Source organism: Micromys minutus (genome assembly GCF_963924665.1).
Source record: "Micromys minutus genome assembly, chromosome: 25".
Classification (NCBI taxonomy): Eukaryota; Metazoa; Chordata; class Mammalia; order Rodentia; family Muridae; genus Micromys; species Micromys minutus.
The window spans coordinates 17,269,153-17,291,147 of NC_137960.1; the positions used below are offsets into that span (position 1 = coordinate 17,269,153).

The 21,995-nt window shown below is 45.4% G+C and overlaps 1 protein-coding gene across 1 annotated transcript; it reads left to right on the forward strand.

Moving 5' to 3' along the window:
- Positions 1-451: 451 nt before the first annotated feature.
- Positions 452-20,087, forward strand: ZNF365 (zinc finger protein 365; the record flags this gene model as incomplete). Its single annotated transcript, XM_080938461.1, has 4 exons — positions 452-1,197; positions 12,720-12,900; positions 19,048-19,085; positions 19,826-20,087. 4 exons carry the CDS (start codon positions 452-454, stop codon positions 20,085-20,087), a joined length of 1,227 nt encoding a protein of 408 aa, XP_080794587.1.
- Between the last annotated feature and the right edge of the window lie 1,908 nt (positions 20,088-21,995).

Below are 21,995 nucleotides of genomic sequence, written 5' to 3' on the forward strand. Positions count from 1 at the left end.
TGTTAAGAAAAATGAAAGCGTGGTATTTGCAGGGAAGTGGATGGAACTGGGGACTGTGTGAAATGAACTCAGAAGACAAGCATGGGTTCCTCTCAAACAGTGATCTTAGAATCTAACTTCTGTATTGGTGGATGGTGTGTGTGTGTGTGTGTGTGTGTGTGTGTGTGTACGTGCACACGCATGTGCGTAAGCATGTTTTGGTGATTGTAGGGCATGACAGAAGGAAGTAGGATAAACAGGTCTCTTAAGGAAAGAAACGGGAGGGTAATAGACTACACGGGACTTGAGATTGGAGGTGGATATTGGGATGGGGGAGGGGCATCTGGAAAGACAGACGTGGGAGAGCACTGGGGAAGAGAGGGCAGCTGTCATTGTCAGTCACTGTCATTTCAGTAGCTTTTGACCTACATACAAACTGGGGTCTTCTCCCTCTCTCAGGACTTTCAGAGTGATGCACCAGACGACTTTTGAGGAAAGCCGGTACCGTTGGCAGGACTCGCTGGAGAATGTCGCTGTGTGCCTGCCGTTCCGCTGCCCGAGGTGTGGAGACCATACCAGATTTAGAAGCTTGTCGTCCTTGAGGGCCCATCTAGAATTCAGTCACAGCTACGAGGAACGGACCCTCCTGACAAAATGCAGCCTCCTGCCGTCTCTCAAGGACACAGAACTTCTCAGGTCCTCGGAGCTCCCGAAGCAGGGGAAACTTCTCCGGGGCCACGCAAAGGTAACCAAGCAGAAGCCGAGCTATGTTAACTTGTACAGCATCTCCCACGGGCACTCCAAGGACCCAAAGCCCTTTGAGATGGTGGCAGAGCGGCCCGTGTCCTACGTGCAGACCTACACAGCCGTCGACATCCGGGCTGACTCTCTGGATGCTTACCGCTCCAGCCCTGGACTCCCCACCCAAGACACCAAAGCTGCTTTCGAGGCTCACGTCCGAGAAAAGTTCAATCGCATGGTAGAGGCCGTGGACAGGACCATCGAGAAGAGAATCGACAAACTCACCAAAGAGTTGGCCCAGAAAACCGCGGAACTGTTGGAAGTCCGGGCAGCCTTTGTGCAGCTGACTCAAAAGAAGCAGGAAGTCCAGAGGCGAGAACGGGCCCTGAACAAACAGGTCGACGTGGCTGTGGAAATGATCGCGGTGCTGAAGCAGCGCTTGACGGAATCGGAGGAGGAGCTCCTGAGGAAAGAGGAGTAAGTGCTGCTGAAACTGGATGCTAATCCCCCCCCCCACCTCTCCCCTCCCCAAGTCAATCGGATGCTCAGCGAGGTTTGCTGAGCATCCCTTGCACACATCTTGGCTGTCTTCCTCACTGGTTCACTAACACCAGGAGGCAAGAAGCTTTGTTTGGCATTATTCATCTTCTTTGGAAATGGTGACCAAGGTAGCAGAATTAATCTAATTATATCTAACTCCTGCTTCCCTTGGAAACTGTTCCGATGGTGGTGTTAGAGAGGACTGATAAAATAGTCTGTTCATCAGCCTGTCCACAGCGTGTAAATGTTTGTGATTGGGAAACCAGAATAATATGCTGGGAGAATCATTCCACCAGTGTGTGTAGATTATGTAGTCAAGAGCAGGAGATGATGACCCGTTCTAGTATAGAATATGCTTTTCGCTTGTTTGCCTTTGATACTTTTCTTTCTTAAATTATAGTAACTAAGACGTCCAGAAAAACTAAAGAGAGGTCCATTTGCTATCCCTAAATATCCATGTTCCCATTAAAGAGATGCCTAGGTACTTTTTTAGTCACACTAGACATTTTTTTTTTTAAAATGTAGTTAGGATGGCTTTGAATCTGCTATGGTATTAGTTACTTTGTACACTGCTGGGACAAAATGCCCCATGAAAGCAATTTAAGGAATTTAATTTGCTTCACAGTTAGAGGGCATAGTTCATCCTGGCAGGAAAGTCATGGTAGCAAGACTAGGAGGCAGCTGGTTACATTGTATCTATAATCAGGAAGCAGAGACAATGAATACTGATGCTCAGTTTGTTCTCTTCTTTTTATTCAGTCATGGACCCCAGCCTACAAGATTGTGTTGCTCGTAGTTAATTTGTTTCACTGACTGATTAATTTTAATTGACAAGTGACTACAATTTAAAATCATCTGGAAAAGAGTTTCAATGAGGTTGGCTGGTGGACATGTCTGTTGGTGATTGTCTTAATTACATTAATTGACATGAGAGAATCTAGCCCATAGTGGGTGTCTCCATTCCCTAGGCAGGGCATCAGATACTGTAGTGTGTGTGTGTGCATGTGACACAGGTGTATGTGTGCTAAACACAACTAATCTATGTGTGCATGTTCCATTTTCTCTCTGCTCTTGACTATGGGTATGACTAGCTGCTTCAAGTTCCCACCACTGTAACTTTCTTGATATGATGGACTATGAACTGGATTCATGGTCTAAATAGGTCCTCTCTCCCTTGAGCTGCGTTTCAAAAATCACATCAGAAGGGATGGAACAAGGATAGCAGCTCAGTTAAAACTTTCTGGAAATAGCCTCATAGATACAGCATGAAGTGTGTTTCTTGACATTTCTAAATCCCATCCGGTTAACAATCAAGATTAAGCATCAACTCTACTGACTTTCTTTGTTCTTAAGAAAGTGCTCTCTAATGAATATGTCATTTTTGTTGTGCTGCTTTGTTCTCCGGTGCTTGCTGGTAGGCGCCACCTCGGAGACCCAGAAAACCTACCCTACAATGCTGTGAGATGGCCGATGGGGATGTCGAGAGAGTAGAGAAAAACCTAGACTAACTTCCTGATATTTTTGTTTGATTTAATGCAGTAAATTAAACGGGATACAGATGCATGCATTTATTTCTTTTTTAATATTTCACAATTTGCTCATAGTACAAATGATGATGGCTGTGGGTTTAGGGGTAGTGTCTGAATAGAATGTAGAACGGTGGCTGATGGAAGGGAGCTCGTGTGGTCAGATGGCTGTCATTGTCATGGATTTGACACAGTGGACTCAAACAGCCATTTATTGTTTAAAAGAGTGGATTAATGGCCGGGAATGCACTCATTTGGTAGAATGCTTGCCTAGTACACACAAAACCTTAAGTTCAGTCACCCATACAACTCCATTATGGTGAACAGACGTATTCTTTAATCTAGCAGTATGGAAGGGAAGGCAGGAAGATCAGGAATTCAAAGTCATCCTCAGCTCCATTGGGAACTGAAGGCCAGCCCAGGCTTCATGAGATTCTTTCTCAACATTAATTAATAAGTAAATGTGGTTCATCTGTGGGCTGATAGTGATAGTTTTTGTGCATCTAGAGTTGCCACCTAAACAGAGAGGCTTGTGGAACAAAACATCTCACCAGATAGATGTGTTCTCTCTCCTTTCAAGCAGGCTCCACCTCAGCCTCAGGGGAAAGCATTGTGGAATTTTATAAGCCTCCTTTCAGAACTAGCATGTGTTCACACAACCATTGTAACTGAAGCACACACTCCTAATGCTCCTCTAATGGAATCCTGACACATAGTGCCATGCCCTTTGACCTTAGGGCTTTTTATCCGTTCATGCTGCCATGCCTCTCTGGTGTCTTTTGTACAGTAAACAAAATTCTGCCATTTCTGTGAACTAGTACATGGTATTCCTTTGTTTGGCTATTATGTGGTTGTTTTGACCAATGCACCATTGAAATAGACTATTTTCCTAGAACTGAATATCCTGTTCCAGCTCCAGCTAACATCTTATTACATCTTTGTTCACATTTGTGTGAGTTATAGTCTGGCATTTGCATATTTGTTGTCTGGATTTATGTCAGAGACTCATGTTTGCTAGGCGTGCACATGACTGCTGAGCTACAGCCTTGGTATTGTTGGTGTTTTGAATATGTCATGTTGGGGATGACAGGAGGGTAAAAGGAGTATTTAGTTTAAAATTAAAAAAAAAAACACTTGGAATAAAAATATAGAGACTTTGCCTTAAGCTTCCAAATATAAAGACATCACTTTTCTCAGCCTCTATTTGAGGCCATCTTGGCAATTTCTGTAATCAAGCCTTAAATAAACAATTCTCTGTACATGAGTTGGAACTGAAAGGGTCTTGTTCCCAGGAAGGACACTGGGTGTCTTGGTGTGAGTATAACAAAGACAAAGACAGTACCCTCTGTTCCTCAATATCTGCAGAGCCTGTCTCTTATCCTGCCCCCACTCGCCATCTGCATGGGAACAGAGACAGCTGTCCATCAGCCACATCTGTGTATCCCAACTAAATTTGTTGGATTGAGTTTGCCTAGCTGGGTTCCTTCTCATGGGACTACACCTCTCAGAGATGCGGCATTTCTGATAGAAAGACCCCTCTTAGCCAAAGAAACTTCCAGACCATTCCTAATAAATATCCCATTGTGGGCTCTCCAAATTCTAGGGTCAAGGCTGAAAGTTCATTTCTGAGCATATAGGTTGTTCCTGTCCCATTTGATATTCATTTAAATCTGGGTAAACTTTAAAATATAGAGAGCCAATGTGGTCAAAACAAATAAATACACAAATAAAGCAAATGGAAAGGGGAAAGTGCCTTTCATTGAAACTGAAATTAATGGCTCTAGGGAAATCGGACATGGTGATATATCCCTATAATTATAGTACTTGGATGGCAAAGTCTAGGGATTGCCTCTGAAAAGTCAGGACCAATCTAGGTTCCTTGGTTAGCTTTAATTGTCAGCTTGGCACAGCCTAGAATTATTTGGGAGGGGAGTCTCACATGAGTGATTGCCTGTGGGCATGTCTTGGTGATTTTCTTGGTTGTTGATTAATGTATGAAGGCCTAGCCCACTGTGGGCAGCATCATTCCCTAGGTAAGTGGATCCAAATTATATAAGGATAGCTAAGCATAAACCTGCCTGCCACCCAGCATCCTTCTCCATGGTTCCTGACACCATACTTCTTTGGCAATGAATTGAGGTCCATGATTAGAGGTAGCACTGTGTGAAATAGTAATCAGGCCTGTCTTCAAAATTCTTTCTCAAGCTCTGCCTTGATTTCCCTGATGGACGTTGACCTAGGATTGTAAATGGAATAAACCTGTTCTTTCCCTGCATTGCTTTTGATCAGAGTATTTTATCAGAGCATCAGAAAGGAGACTAGAGTATTGAGTTTCAAATTGAGTTCCAAGCCAGCCTGGGATCCAGAACAAGACCCAGTCTCCATAGCACAGCAAGCTCAAAACTAAACAAACCAAACAAAGCCCTGGCTTCATCTCCAGGCTGCATTAACTCAGTTTACAGCAGTTATGCAGTCTTTAGCGGAGAAGGTGCTCTGAGTTGGTTAGCATTTGTGATGTTGTCTTGGGTCCCCTTGGCAGGTTATCTATAAGCTCTGCTGTGCACTCTGAAAGAAGAATTTGCTCATCATTTCCACAAAGTCAGTGTGACTTTAAAGGCTCTGACAACAGATGCCTTTATTTATTGACAAGCAGTGAGGGCTGCTGGGTAGCTCTGTCTCTAATCTAGTAAATCAACCCAGGCCACCTTGCAGTAACTGATCTCTAACCAGAATGATGGCATTAGATGGTCCCTCAGTTAGTGCCTCGGTAAGATAGTAACATTACGTTTCTTACACACTTTCAGCCAATAAAACTGGAGCATACTACTGGGCTGTCTTTGATGTACCCAGTGTGGGGGTGGCATGTCTGGAGAGCTTAAAATCTGTATCCCCCCCCCAAAGGTGTACAAACAGAAAGCATAGGTATATCTGTAAGCATACCCTTGGCAAACACAGGTCAGGGATTCGTTACATATACTGTGGTGTCTGTGTGTGTGTGTGTGTGTGTGTGTGTGTGTGTGTGTGTGGTATGTGAGATGTGGTATGTATGTGGTGCATGGGGAAGTGTGGTGTGTGTGTAGTGTGTGTATGGCTATGATGTGTGTGTGGTATGTGCGTGTGTGTGAGACATGTGATGTATGTGTGTGTGTGGTATGTGTTGTGATGTGGTATGTGTATGGTGTGTGGTTTGTGTGTGCAGTGTGTGTGTGTGTCTGTGGAAAGTGTGTGATATATATGTGTGATGTGTGTGCTTGTTGTATGTATGTGTGGTATGTGTGCTGTGTGTGCAGTGTGTCTGGTGTTATGTGTAGTGGTGTGTGTGTTTGTGTGTGTGTGTGTATGTGTGTTTGTGTGTGTGTGTGGTGAGATATGTGTGTGAAACAGTACTCTTGTTCTTTGGGCACTGTTTTTAAGATATCCTTTACTGGTTTGGACTGTGCCAAATAGGCTAGGCTGACCAGCCGGTGAGCCTCAGGAATTTGCCTTTCTGCCCCCTAATTACAAGCTAGCACCACCATACCCACCTTTTGTAAAATGTGAGTTTGGGAGATCAAATTCAGGTTCTTATGTTTAAAAGGTAAGCACTTTACTGAGGTGTCTCCCCAACCCCTAGCCCCTTCTCCCCCACAAACATACATCTTGTATATTTTTTTATTCAGGGCTTTGTTGTTTAGGTTCATGCTCAGATTTCAGGTGTATACTACCACACTTGGCTACATGGTGGCTTTAGCAAGTGTCTGAGTGGAGGCCACAACTTCAGGTTAATAAGACATTAAAGATTAGACCCTTTCACCTGGAGAGGTCATGAGAGGGAGGAAGAGGCAGGGTGTTTTGCTGTATTAAGCAGCCGGCGGATTCACTGCAAGCCAGAGAAGCCTTAAGTGCTCCCTGTGGTTGGTGATTTGGAAACTGGAAGGCACCCTGTGCCTCCTTCAGGGGGACACAGTTTTTTTTTTTTTCAGCTAAATAAAGAAAAAAAAAGTCTTAGAGTCAGGGAGTGCCTTGCCTAGAAACAGATCCTGTAACGAGGCTATGTCGTTTTCTTGCTGAGGTTCACTGTGTCCTTGCTAGACTTCTGATGATGTGAGATTTACCCAAAGCATCAGGACTTATGTAATCCCAAGCATGGCCCATTTTGGAATAGTTTGCTTCTCAGCTATTTTGAGACAGCTGCTGTGGTGACATCATTTATTTTTCTGATGTGATTAAAAAGAGTGTCAGCTGGCACTGGAGGTGTTGGAAACAGGAACTTGGTAGCATCATTGCTGGGTCGTGACGCTGAGCTTCTAAAATATCTAACTCAGAGCTTTCAGCTTAGCTCTTCAGATGTCCCAGTCAGAAGGGGGCATCTGCCATTGTCAGCCTTGGATGGGGGGGGGCGGGTTCTGACTCCATCTATGATTCTTAGTTTGTGGTTTGTAAGCTTAAGCAGGTAGATGCTCTGTCCCTCTTCCCTCAGTCGTGTGCTGTGTCCTCAGCCCCTGCAGGACATGGATACTTCCAGACAACCTGATGAGTGTCAGGTCTGGTCCTACAGTGGTGAGTGAGGTGAAGTTCCTGCTTAGGGGAAAACCTATCAACCAGAAAAGAAACGACGGGAAACTGATCCCTAGGATCTGATGCAAGGTTCTAGGGAGGTCAGCAACGTCCATTCGGCTGTGGGATGTGGACTTTATACAAGCAAGCTTGGGGCTGGAAAGATGGCTCGGGATCAGAGTATTTGTGGTACAAGCCCGAGGATCTTATTCAGATCCTCAGGAACCCACACGGAAAGCTGAGTGTGGGTCTACATATGCCTGTAACCTTAGTGCTCTTGAGGCCTGCTAGCCACAATGATTGCAGGTTCAGTCAGTGAGAGACCCTGTTGGGAATAGGGGGTAGGGTCATGGAGTAGGACGCCCAACATCAGTCATGTGTGCCCAACACACACACACACACACACACACACACACACACACACACACACACACACTGTCTCTGTTGATCCTTACCTAGAAAGATGGCTAAAAGATGGCCAATGAGAGGCAGAGATCGTGGGGGCCGAGAGGCATCTGTGGTGTCCCACATTCTTAGCTCATCTCTAAGATTGGTTTGCTTTTAATTTATGTGCATGGATGTTTGTCTGTATGTGTGTTTCTGCACCATGTGAACGCAGTGCCTGGGGAGGCCAGAAGAGCGAGACCTGAACCCCCAGAACCCCCCAGAACTAGAGTTACTTACAGATGGTTGTGAGCCACTATATGGGTGTTGGGAACTGAACCCAGGTCCCCTTCAAGATCAACCAGTGCTTTACCTGCGTCATCTCTCCACCCTCAGTTCATGTCTAAAAATGATCTCTGTTGTGTGTGGACATACAGACTATTACAAAATCAACAGGATATTAAACATATTTTCTGAGGGACAGTGTTGGGAAAAAGAAAATGAAATTCTGGGAAGTTTTCCTCTCCAGTTTGCTCCTCTTTTCTCATGCTACCTGAGTCATTTAGAATGTAGTATTAATCTGCTTAGAGTCAACAAATTAATTTGATTTTATGACTAGGAAATTAAAAAAAAAATCTTTGTGTCTGTGATATATACACTCTCAGTGGGTGTGTGCAATTGTGTGTGGGGGCACGAAGGTAGAGGTTGAAGTTGGATGTCTTCCTTTAGCATTTTTTACCCTATCATTTAAGACAGGGTCTCTCACGGAACCCGGAGCTCATCAGTTCATCTAGGCTGGCCGTCCAGTGAGCTCAAAGCATTCATCTGTCTCTCCTTCTCACCTCAGCATTGGGGTGGCAGCTTTTATGTGGGGCTAGGGGATCTGAGCTCAGGTGTTTATACTTGTAGCAGACATTTTATCCACTGAGATATCTCCCCAAATCTGCCACCCGCCAAAGTAACACCTTCTTAATAAAGAACATACTCGTATATTTAAAAAGCCGAAAAAAAAAACAAAGGAGAGGCAAGGGGCCACAAAACCAGAGAGAAGCCAGTGTTTTGGGTGGTTCCCTGGGGAGCTTGCAGCTAAGCTTCTGGTGCCTGGAGTGATTCCTGCCCTTTGGTTTGCCTCATGGCTGACATTACAGAGCATCTGAGGTGCTATGTGATCAATAGTTAGACTAATTTTAGCTGGAGGTATTTTTATCATTTCATATACTCCTGAACAGGTTCATAAATCAGTAATGTAAAATGAAATTTAAATAACTCGATTAAAGTCTCCCCCTGGGAAGGGAAGCCGGTCAGAATTTTTTTTTTTTAAGAGCCGAAGACAGGAGTCCATTTTAGATCCTACCCCACTCCTGAAGGAGGTGTCTGGTTTATTCTTTGGCTTATGCCTCGAGACTGACCTGGAAAGGAGCAAAGGAAAGCAAAGGGGTTTTTTCTGTTGCCGGGGATGCTCAGCTAGAGCTCTGGTTGTACATTTGTACTTCATTAAGAATTTGTTAGGTCCCCATTATCCACTGGACTCCTATGGACTACACACAGTGTCGGTGGTTAATCTCCATGGTCAACTCGATGGGACTTAGAGTCACCATGGAAACAAATCTCCCAGCACATCTGTGAGGGATTATCTCCATTAGGGTAGTTGAGTGGAAAGACCCATCTGCATTGTGGGCAGCAGCAGTCTATGGGGTGGGGTCCTGGGCTACATAAAAAGGACAAACTGAACTGGGTTCCAGCCTACATCCCTCTCTGCTTCCTAAACCGTGCATGCCATGAACCAGCTGCTTCAAGCTCCTGACCCGGCAAGTCCCCCATCGAGGGAGGTCACCTCCTGGGACTGTGAGCTGAAACAAACGTTTCCTCTGTTAAAGACGCTTTTGTAGCATCTTCTGTAGCATCTTCTGCCACAGCAAGGCCAGTGATTTTTGTGCTCCCCAGACTCAATGATTTTTATGATGAAATGGGTAAGTCACACAACTGGTCTTCTGTGGTGTGTGCCCTGACGGGGTTTTAAAGGATTCTGTGGGAGTACACAATTGGGGGGTGTGGGAACCGTTTTTGCAGGGAGACCCTGAGGTCACAGATAGCATTAAGACAGGGCCCTAGGGAGAGGTTCTGACTGAGAGAACAGCATGTCACAGGTATGAATCTGGCAGGGTGCTGGAATGCAGGAAGTCGAAAAGACAAGAAATGGTCCTTGATAGCAAGCTGGAATAGGTGACGAGGCCACGCATTGCCTCTCCTTAATAATGTTCAACGGATACGTGCAAATTGTGAGTATCACACATAACATACTAATGTTCCCTTCTGTCGGTTTGTTCACCCGTGCTGTGTGTGTATGCATGTATGTGTGAGTGTGATGTGTCTCTCTGTGTGTGCCAGTGTGTGTGTGTGTGTGTGTACATGTGTGTGTACATGTGTGTGTTTATAGACATTTGTGTGTATGCTCTCTCTCTCTCTCTCTCTCTCTCTCTCTCTCTCTCTCTCTCTCTCTCTCTCTGTGTGTGTGTATGTGTGTGTGCGTGTGTGTTTGACATCTAGAAGTCAGCCTTGGATGGAGTTCCTCAGGTGCCGTCCACCTCATTTTTGGAGACAGTCTTTCACTGGTCTTGGGCTCACAGATAGGCTAGTCTAGCATGGCATCCATTTTGTCTGTCTGCAGCTCCTCGGTGCTGAACCGATAACCTGGGGCCACCACACCAAGATGTTTTTATAACCCCGAGACCTCTGCTCCCTGCACCTATCCCTGGCTAAATTTGCTTCTGGGTGTGCTGATCACACAGACAGCGAGTTTTTGATTTTTTTCCAAGGTTGGCCGTTTTTAACTCGTCTCGGAAGAGGTGATCCAGGGGTTGTGGAGAGGGCTCGGCAAGTTAAAGGTATTTGTTATCAAGTCTGCAGACCTGAGTCTGAACCCCAGAATCCACGTGGTAGGAAGGGAGAACTCAGTCCTGTGAGTTGTCTTCTGTGCACACATGTTTGTGAGAATGCACATACACACGGGCTTGTGATACATAAATAAATGTTACAATACATAAAATGTTATTCAGCTTGCAGAGTTTATGGCCATCCTGTAAATGAGAAAACAGATGAGTAAGCAAATGTTATTTTTCTCACTGGAGGTTTGGTTGCATAGAAGGGGCTTCGCCCTCTGTGCCTCCTTTGGCTGTGCTGATTTCAAAATGCCTTTGAGTCCTGGGGATGAATCAGAGTCTCCGGGCTGCAGATCACTCTGCGTGGTGATGAAGCCTCATCGTCAGTCTCTTACACCGTGACTGGCATTTCCCCTTTTAGAGTCAAATGTTACTTTTAATAGGCATATTTTCCATAGACTCTTGGGTTTAATCCTATGTCACTCTTCTGTTTAAAAAGTGATAAAGATGGGACAGAAAGTGACTTAGGAGTAGTTAGAGATTTATTGCCCCCACACCCTGACGGAGTTTCATGAAGACTGGCCCCATCTTTGCACCTGGCCTTTGACAGCATCACTCAGTGTCCTGACTCAGCAGGACAAGAACCTAAATTACAGCCATGCACGAATCTCACTGTCCTGTGAGATTGCGTCACGTTCTTCTCCTTCCTAGTCGTAAGCCTCGGCGTCAGATGTCTCAGGATCGACTGTTTACAATGTCTGCCTTAGCCACCACACGGAACACCCTGTTCGCACACACTGCTGATCTTTGTGAAAACTATCTTTCTCAAAATGAGTTAGTGAGAAGGACATGGTTTGTAAAGGTTTCCCACATATGGTTTACTTGAAAATATTTTTTTTTTATTCACTATTGTTGCCTGTGTGGATGATCGCAGATGGTGGAGTGCAGTTCAAAGGGCAACTTCTGGGAGCTGGTAGTCTCTAATCCTTGTTGGTTCTAGAGACCAGACTCAGGTTGCAGGCTCGTGCTGCAAGCTCTCCTCCTACTGAGCCTTCACACCCACCATAGGGATCCCTTTAATAGCCAGCTCCACACAGCCCAGCTAAGTTTGAGTAATTCTGCATTCCGGGTGGTATAAACTTATTGTTTTGGGGAAATTAGATGAAAGAAATATGGGGTCACAGAGAGACCCAGGCTAACGGGTGTTTGAATTTCCTTTGCAGACAGCAGCAGGTGATATCAGGCAAAAAACCTAAACAACACCTGGTAGTTTCTAAAAGAGTCTATGTGACGGACCTGAAGCCAGACCATGAACATTTTGTCCTCTGACATGGAGATCCACTGTTCTGTTGGGTACCTTGAGCAAGTGTTTGATGGTTTATGGTATAATTACTGAAGACGTTATAAATACAATGTGGTTAGCTTCTTGCATTTGGTTGTTTCAGTTTTGAGGCAGAGTCTCATGTAGTCCAGGCTGGCCCTGAACTCACGAGGTAGTGAAAGATGCCCTTGAACTTTGAATCCTCCACCTCTCAAGTGCTGAGCTTAACAAGCATGCACCACCATGCCCAATTTTATACCGTTCAGGGGATGGAACCCAGGGCTTCTCAAGTGCTAGGATAGCAATCTACTAACGGAGTTATAGCCTCAGCTCTAACCTTCACTTAGAGTTCTCTACCCAGAAAGCCCCTACCATTCCTTAGGGAGATAAAGATGTGGCTCTCGGTGGTTTTCAGCGGTCTCTCGTGTTGTTTTCCACATGTCTGGGATCTTCACGGTGACCTAGGAGTCTCCCAGCTTTGTCTATGCACGTATCCTCTCAGAGGCTCAGATCCATCTACATGTCTCTGGTGTACCTGGTTTACAATTCCCAGGTGTCTCCATGGCTTCTTCTTCAGGACTTCCTCCAGGTGTCTCCATCTTAAAGGTTGATCTTGACTTTGCTTCCTCAAATCTCATCACCCCACTGCTGGCTGTCACTTTGTCAACTTGTACCTAGTTTCGATGTTGTTGAACTCTGGACAGAACGCATTTATTTTTATGTTCTACCATGGCTGTCAGGATGTTGGGTGGCTGGCTGGCTGGAGTGCACACCGAATGACTCCCCGTGTCACTCTGTGTCTTGTCCTTGCAGAGAAGTTGTCACCTTTAACCATTTCCTGGACGCAGCGGCTGAGAAGGAGGTCCAAGGAAAAGCGAGGCTCCAGGACTTTATTGAGAAACTGCTGCAACGGGTAGAGCTGGCCGAGAAGCAGTTGGAGTACTATCAAAGCCAGCAGACCTCCGGTTTCAGCCATGACACTAGTGAGCGCATGGTGAGTCCCCAGCCAGCCAGGTGCCAGCCCCAGGACCCCCTGAATACACTTGGAATGGGTCTAGACATAGCTAGGACAGAAGACAAAGGAGCTGTGTGACTTGTAGGGGCTTCCTAGGTGTCATTTGAAGTCCCTGGCCAGACCATGCTCCTCTCTGGCCATGGTTACCAGGGCTGCAGGGAGAAAGCTGAGTCTGACGTACACAGCTGCTCTATTTTAACCTCTATTCTAAACTGAATTGGCAGACAGAATTGTTTATGCTTGTAAAATAAAGAAGGTCGGAAATATCTGAGTTCCGGCCTTAGTTTTCTCATAGACCAGAAGGTACCCAGGTTTGAGGGTCTTCAAGCCGATATTCTAAGGGTTATCATTTCAAGAAAGCAAGACCCAACCATGTACGTATACACTCAGCCTTTCTTACAGTTCAGGGAAACACTCTTTCCGGGTGCTCACTGTGAGATTGAGTAGATATTCCAAAGGAACCCATGGCAGATGATAGCTTATGGTGTACTGTTCCACACAGGGACTTCTGGGGCTTAAGCTTGCCACCAGCCTAGATGAAGCCCCTGGCTGTGTCTCACGATCCAGGGTCATATGAAGTGATCAAGACTCCCTGGCTTCTGAAGAGCCATAGGATGTCTAATCAGCCTTTAGGCAGGGTGAGTGGATGGTCAGATCTGCCTGCTGTATACGGTTCAACCTTGGAGGAATAGAGACATACACACAATATAAAAGAAAATAAAGTCAGATAAAATAAACCAGTTTTCATCTCTGCTCTCCGGGCCAATAGTAGATTAATGAAGTAAGGAGATGAATCTGTATGTGAGATTTCAGCACTATATTCCAGACCTGCTGGTACCTCTTCCTTTCCAGCCCTGTGTACTCTGTGTAATCCTCCTGAGGAAGAACCATCACCCCCAAGTTGACTCCTCTGTTTCCTTGTCAGAAGATCCCAAAAATGTCCTCTCTTGTCTAGCAGTTCTTAGCTAGCTCTGGAATGTCCTCTCGTGACTAGCATTGGTGGAGGGACACTCTGAGCCCTCTCTGGCTATCTTCTTGCCTCCTCCCATCCCACCGGGAAAGGTTGTAACCTGAGGTCACCGAGTACCGATGTAAGGTGGAAAGCTTTGGGTCCAAAGCCCTCTTAACTTGCTGTTCGCTGAGCCGAGCCTTTCCGGATCTGCTGCTCGTCCGGGAAGTGAAGGGAGTGTGTCCAGTGCTCTGGATGCACTTTTAGCTTCTGGATGCACCTTCAACTCGCCTGTGAACGGGGTCTCAGAGTCGCCAGGCTATAAGGTAGTATCAGCCTTTTAGGTGTGTAGGTGGGCAAGCCACCCCAAACACGGCCATGTGTGAAACCCTGCACTCCGACGACAGGTTCTTAGAATAGAGAACAGTAGAAGGTGTGAAAGCCAGAAGTGTCCCCTCTTTTTCTACTTCTGGGCTCATGTTCTTTGCTCAGCTCCCCCCCCATCTTGGATGTTGATCTTTGAAGAGTTGGAACAGTAACTGTCTCAGGTGTATTTAATCTCACCCCCCCTTTCCCTTCGCTCTCATTGTCATATGCACCCGTCTGCAAAATAAGGAGCCATGTCTCTCATACAACCAGAGAGAGAGAGAGATGTCGGCTCTCTCACACTCTCTGATGACTTGGAATTTGACCCAGCTTAGGGTGTAGCAGAGCACCCATCTTCCTCGGGCTTCGGGACTCACCCAGAAGAGGACAGACAGACAGGCTCTCAGGCTCTCCCGTGCCTCGTTTCTTCCTGCCAGCACCTCCATGTCCCTCGTCCAGACGGATCGCTGCCTCTCTTACCCTCCAGCATCCTCTCCCCTCTCCTTGCCTCCAGCATCCTCTCCCCTCTCCTTGCCTCCAGCATCCTCTCCCCTCTCCTTGCCTCCAGCATCCTTTCTCCTCTCCTTGCCTCCAGCATCCTCTCCCCTCTCCTCGCCCTCCAGCATCCTCTCCCCTCTCCTCGCAGGCTGAGGGTCCACTGTTCTCTCACCACCTGCTCCCCGTCCCTTTCCCCTAGGAAGGGCACTCCAGAGGGAAGGACAGTCCTTCCTCCCATCGCTAAGTGGGCTGCCTCTCCCAGAAGGTGACTGTTAGCACTGTGTCCTTCTGGGGATGCTCTGTGTCCCTTCACCTTTTGTGCCTTTTCTGAAACAACACTTGGCATCCTGCGTCGTTCCCCTCCCAATCCCCTTGAACATTTTGTGTTCTTTTTCTTTCCCCCACCTGGCTGACTTCTAAAAATACAGTATGCTTACTCAGATATTTTATCTTTGTGCTCTGAAAAATGCTGTCAAATTAGATACAGTGTGACCTAATATCCCAGCTGCCAAAAAAAAAAAAAAAAAAAAAAAAAAAAAGGAAAGAGAAAAAAAAGAAGAAGAAAAAAAAAAAAAAAACAAGAAAAGAAAATCATGCTCAGAACCACGTGTATAGAGACTTGGAAACAGCTTGGATAATCTTGTTTTAAGTACTGCATTCACTGCCTACTGGCTGCTCACCGAGGACTAGCAGTGATTCACTGAACATGTATTTATTGAGGGCACAGCGCTTATGAGGCTCCAGGGCCGTGAGCAAGTTAAGCAAGGTCCTTCTCCTCCTGTGTGGAGAGACTGCGAGCAAATCAGTGATGGTGTTCTTGCATGGCAACCACCGCAAAGACAGAGAAGACGATTTGTTTGAGGTGTTTAGGGAAGAGAGCTGCTTTGGGATGATGGGCCGAAAGATCCCCAGACCTGTACTTTGCCCTGGATAACTGCTCTATGGAAAGTGAGAAGCGGGATGTTCTAAACAAGGATGGGGTGGCACAGATGGAAGGAACAAGCTTGGTGTGGTTGCGTGCTAGGAGGGAACGTCAGCGAGTTGCAGATTGCAGGAGGAGCTTGGGTTGGATCCCCAGGTGGCAGGAAAGCCACCAGAAGCCTTCGAGGGCAGAAGGGCATCAGAAGGAGAGGTGGTCAGAGGCTATTATGACAGGAGCTGAGAGGAAGAGGATGGGAGGGAGCAACAGAGGAGGAGGAAGATTTCGGAGGATGCACCTTGGAGTAGAGCTGAGGAGGACAGTGGGCGCTGCTGGAGAGCCACTGAGGTGAGGCGAGAGTGAAGGCGGATCAGGAACAACCTGCAGGTTTGAACAGGAGGATGCACAGGGCTGTTACTTATACAAAACTTAAGATGAGGTAGGTGGCCAGTTCGGCCAGACCTGTGGCTGTCCAAAACAGCATGTCTGCAGCATAGACACCTATACGGGTCCAGCCCAATCACCATGGGTCCTGAACATCAAAAGTATCTGGGGAAAATACCTGAATAAGTATTAAGTATAGACTCTTTTTCTTATTATTGTAATTGTCAACATTAACACCGTCACCACCATTGCTAGGAACCCATAGAAGCCACCACATCTCTAACCACTGGGTGGGATCCAAGGACTGCACCACCACTCCAACCTAGTCATTGTTTTTACATGTATGACTATGTGTGTACCATATATGTACAATGGATCCCTGGAACTGGATGTAGAGATGGCTGTTAGTTACCATGTGGTAGCAGGTACCAGGATCTTTTGGAAGAGCAGAGAGTGCCCCTTTTAAAAAATTATAATGTAATTACAGCATCTCTCCATTTTCACTTTCTCTTTCCAGCTCCTCCCACTATGGCTACTATATATATATATATATATATATATATAAATATATATATATATATAATATATTATATATAATACATATGTATATATAATATATGTAACATGTATGTGTAAGTTTATAATCTTAAATTCATAGGTACTGCTTACTTAGTCTGTATAATGATTAACATATGTGATGAATTCAGAACTGATCACTTGGATAGTGTGGTGGTTGGAATATGTTTGACCCAGGCAGTGGCACTATTTGGAGGTGTGGCCTTATTGGAGTAGACGTGCTCTTGTTGGAGTAGGTGTGTTATTGTGGGCATGGTCTTTAAGACCCTCATCCTAGCTGCCTGGGAGCCAGTCTCCTCCTAGCAGCCTTCAGATGAGGATGTAGGTCTCTCAGCTCCTCCAGTCCCATGCCTGCCTGATGCTTCCATGTTTCTGCCTTGATGAAAATGGACTGAACCTCTGAACCTGTAAGCCATCCCCAATGAAATGTTTTTATAAGAGTTGTCTTTATAAGAGTTGCCTTGGTCATGGTGTCTTCTCACAGCAGTAAACCCTGACTAAGACAAAAACCAAGACACACACACATTCCTCCTTCTCTCAGCATTACCCAGTTGCCCATAATTCTTTGTCTAGGATTGAGGTTCTCTGATCTTTCCCCCCTTGTGTATCAGCATATCTGTGTCATAGTGGTTCAGGTCATGTTTAGGTAGCCATGTTGATGAGGGAGGTTTCATGGTTGTAGCCTCTCTGACATTTCTAAGAGACACAGGCTCATAGCCAACTCCCTTTTCCTTGGGCTCTTACAATCTTTCTATGCTTCTTCTGCAATGGTTCCAGGGGTCTCTACTCTCTGGCCCCATTATTATTATTGTTGTTGATGATGATGTAGTTTTTGTTGTCATTGTTGTTCTTGAGACAGTGTTTCTTGGTGTAGCTCTGGCTGTTCTGGAACTCTATAGACCAGGCTGTCCTCAAGCTCACAGAGATCTGCCTGTCTCTGCCTCTGGAGTGCTGGGGTTCAGTGTGCACCACCACTGCCCGGACAGCTCCATTATGTTTAAATGATGTTATAACAGCTACTTATGCATTCTTTGCACCTTATTAGGCATTGTAAGCAATGTAATGGTGATTTAGACTTGGAGGTGTGTCTGGCCCACAGCCAGATTGTAGCTGTGTATCTCTGTGAATGTAGTAGCTCTTTGAATTATAAACTTACTTTAAATGTTTTTGGGATTTTTTCGTGTGGGTGATTTGTATAACCTGAGTTTGCTAATGTGAACTTTGCAGATGACAGCATTGTGTGGCAGAGTAAAAAGGTACAATGCACCTTGTGTGTGGGGGAGGGGCTATGCTCAAATACTACTGCACTATATCTAAGGGACTTGTTTATTCATGGATCCTGGTGTCCTGAGGTGATGAGGGACCCAGTCCTCCACTGATACATTTTCTTTACTGTTTATTTTCTGAATCTGCTTAGAGATGTGACATGACGTCACCCCACTAAGAGTAGCTCCAGGGAGGGTGGGAACCTACGGCTGTCAATACCCTGGGCTTCCCCTGTAAGAGGAACAGCGACATCTGCCTCTCAATGTGATCATCATTAATTTAGGCTCCCAATGAAGGCACTCTGAGCCCAGCCACAAAGTACAGGCAGATATTTTATTGCATGGTACTTGGAACAGACATCATGTCCATGGTAGATGGCCTTGGAGATGCTTGTGGGCTTGGTCTTCATATGGTCTTGTTTTAGAAATGATATATTTAGGAAATAACATTCGATATTCATTTCCTCTCAGTTGATACCCTGTGACTAGCGACAGCAGTATTGGATCAACCGCAAATAAGGCCAGGTCCTGAGATATAATGACACACCGTGCCAGGTTCTTAAAGCATGTTTTGTTTCCAACCCTGACATACTGGGAAGCTTTTTTTGATTTTTTTTTTAAGTTTTGAGATATTCTGGTATGAGCTTCTTGGAAAACTGAGAACAGGTGTGCTGAGATGCTCGCTGGGCAAGCCAATCTGGGACACCCTTGTTCTCTGACGCAACGGATGGCTCCCTAGATAGTGCCACTGACTGCTTACAGGCCTTCTTACTAGGAATGCAGTGCCTTTAGACAAGGTAGAGTTTATAACCACGTCCAGGAGCTGGAGAGATTAATTAATGGGTGAGGTGCTCACCATGCAAGCTTGAAGACTGGAGTTCAGATCCTCAGGACCGACATAAAAAGCTAAGCATGGCTATGCACTTCTCCCCACCAGCACCACAGGGGTGACAGTGCAGGAGACAGGCAGATGATCCCTGGGGTCTACTGACCACTAACCTAACAGCTCCATGTTCAGTGGGAGACTGTTAGGGTAAGTGGACTCCCACCCTGAATACTGAGTTCATTCAGTCCTTCCCCTCCCTCACCCTCCGTCCCTCACATACGCATGCATGTGTCACATACAGCCTAGCTCTCAGAAACTAATGCTTTCTCCTGTCTCCTGTCAGCTCACAGACCTCTCAATGAACAGGAAGCCCAGATGCCTGTACGTATGCCTTCCTTATACGTGAGCCATCGGATAATGTTGTATGTCTTCTTGTTGCGTTTGATAAGATATCTGTAAGTGGGTTTTAAAGCCTGTTGTGTTTGGTAAGAAATCAGCACATGGAGTTTTAAAGGCTCCTGTGAATAATTACCTGCATGCCGGTAGCACTTTTAAATATGAGCTGATCCGTGAGAGGCTATAGCAATGCAGGAGTGACGGTCCCAGGGTATTATCTATTGTAACTTTTTCTTACATATATATATATGTATATATATGTATGTATGTATATGAGTGTGTTTATATATGCATATATGTTTATACCTCACATATATTATATATGCTATATAGTACACATTTATATATTATGCATATATTATACATATGATATACAGTATTATTATTGCTCTATATGCACTATTTATGTGTCATATACTTTAAAGTATATAACAACCTCTTTTGCTGAGTCTCCTAGTGGTCACCTGAAGAGTTAAGAGCTATGTTCATCCTGCATCTGTGTACCCAGCATCCTGATGGATTGTCTTTTGCTGTCCGTTTCATCACTGATTGTAGCACTAGAAATATCTCTCTTAGATTTAGCACTAAACAGTCACAGGAATTGTGGAATTCTAGTATCTGTGACCTATCTCTGTGGGAGGACAGTCACCATGGTAGACAGGATTAGTTCGCTGTTTCTCTTTTAACAGGTCTCTCCTCTCTTCTCCTCTCCCCGATCCCTATAGAAGCCGAGGGCACCAGCATTCTGTCTGCAACCATCCTGAGCTGAGGACCCACTTCCATCTGAAGGGGAAAAGCTACCTGAAGAAAGCCAAGGATGAGCGAGCCGGAATGCAGCCAGCCAAGGCCACTCATGAACAGGCTGAGTCTCCGAGAGAATTCTTCAGACCAGCCAGGAAAGGGGAGCACCTGGGTCTGAGCAGAAAAGGCAACTTCAGGCCCAAAATGGCTAAAAAGAAGCCTACAGCAATTGTGAATATAATCTAGATCTTGGTTGGCTCAGAAGCATCACCACAGGGCTTACAGAATGGCGTCCCAGGAGCCAATAGTGTTGTCCTTTTTGGACATGTGGCCATAGGAAGACATAGCAGGGATGCAGGGAATTCAACACACAGGGTCATTCTGATTAACCAGAATTTAACACAGCGGGTCTCAGTAAGCCAAGATTACATTTTGACCTCTTTTAGGTGCAGGCAAGGGAAATTACAAAAAAACAAAAAACAATGAAGTAAAACTTGAAGCTCTTGCATTGTATAGTTCTGGTACACTCGAACCGGTCTCCCACAGATCTGGCACCAGGGGTTCCTCTTCCCAGTGTCCATTAGTATGTGGGCCACATGAGACGCCAGACACTGGTGTCCACTGCTCTCTGAATTATGAGGCAAGGAATGTGACTGCGAAGTTCTTCTACTTTAAAGTAAAATACTATTTTTGGTCTTCTGAGACAGGGCTGTGCTATGTAGCCCTGGCTGGCTTGGAGCTTGATATATATATACATACACCAGGCTAGCTTTGAACTTGCAATCCTCCTGCCTCTGCCTCCTGAGCTCTGGGAGTACAGGTGTGCACCACCACACCCAGCTAGGAGTGTAAAGTTTTTGTTGAGAGCAGTGAAATATTGTTGCTTGCTTCTGTGTAGACCCCCTTTGATACATTTGAAAGTGTCTATCGTCAGGTTCGTTCCAGTTACCCTTGCGTATTCTGGTTAATCAAGACTTTAATCTCCGGATGGGTTACAGGGTGCGTTCATTTAGACCTCAGTTCTCACTTTGCCAGGTGGCTTTTGGAGTTGTTTGATTCACATCTGGGTCATACAGAGCTTATTTATTCAGGTCTGAGTGCACCCCTCCTGCCTCCTTTGGCTAAGCACACTGCACCCCCAGGAGCTGTCTACCGGCCTCTATAGAGAAAGCAGCTAAAACCCTTGGGGTCAGCAGCATCATCAATGTGGTGCCCAAGTGCTTGATGTGCTAGAGGAGGGCACATTCGGTATACCATGGTCATCCTGGCCATGACATGGGGACACCCAACATTCTACTACAACCTGCTTCTCCGGAAGTACCATCAGCTTGCTACCAGTTACCTGCGAGCATGCTCTTTGATAACTTCCATTTCCACCGGAAGCTCACTTTGCCTCCTGTTGCTTCTACGGCCGGTGTACACCTTCCCTTCCTCTCAGCCTACACCCGGGGTGTTCATTGTGAGGTGCATTCTACTGTGATTCTAGATGAAAAAGAATGCATGTGGAATATGACCTGTGTCATTATCCTTCCCAAATGACATAGCTCCCATTTAAAAAAAAAAAAAGCTTTCAAGAGTCACCTGGTTTAAAATTTTCCTCCAGAAGGAATTTTTTATATTTTTTCCTTAAATTGAGCAACACCGTCAGGTATCTAAAGTGTATTTGTGCTGACATCCTTCCTAAAACAGGAATAATGTTGTCTATAAGTATATACATATATATACATATATATTACATACACTATATATATGTGTGTGTCAAGCATATGAATAGTTTATTTTTAAATACTCATGGAGAAAAGTATGTGTTTGCGGTAGATGGCTTTGAAACTTTATAGCTTTGTTTCTGTAAATCAAATTCCTTTACTTTATAAGTTAAGACTGTAACCTAACGTAACACCAGTAGAGTTATTGTTATTGCACCAAGCATCTGATTAGCACATTACATTTAAAATAGACAATAAAGCAATTCCTTGGGATGACCACACATTGGAAGGGAGAACTCAGAGGAGAGGCTGCCGTTGAGTCTTCTGACTTCCAGCCCAATGGGGCAGATCTTCCATGTGATATGCAAGCAGGCAGTTCCAAGTGGGGTAGAGAACATGGCTCCGTATCACAGCACTGTTGAGGCTGAAGTGGTGAAGACTGTAGGGT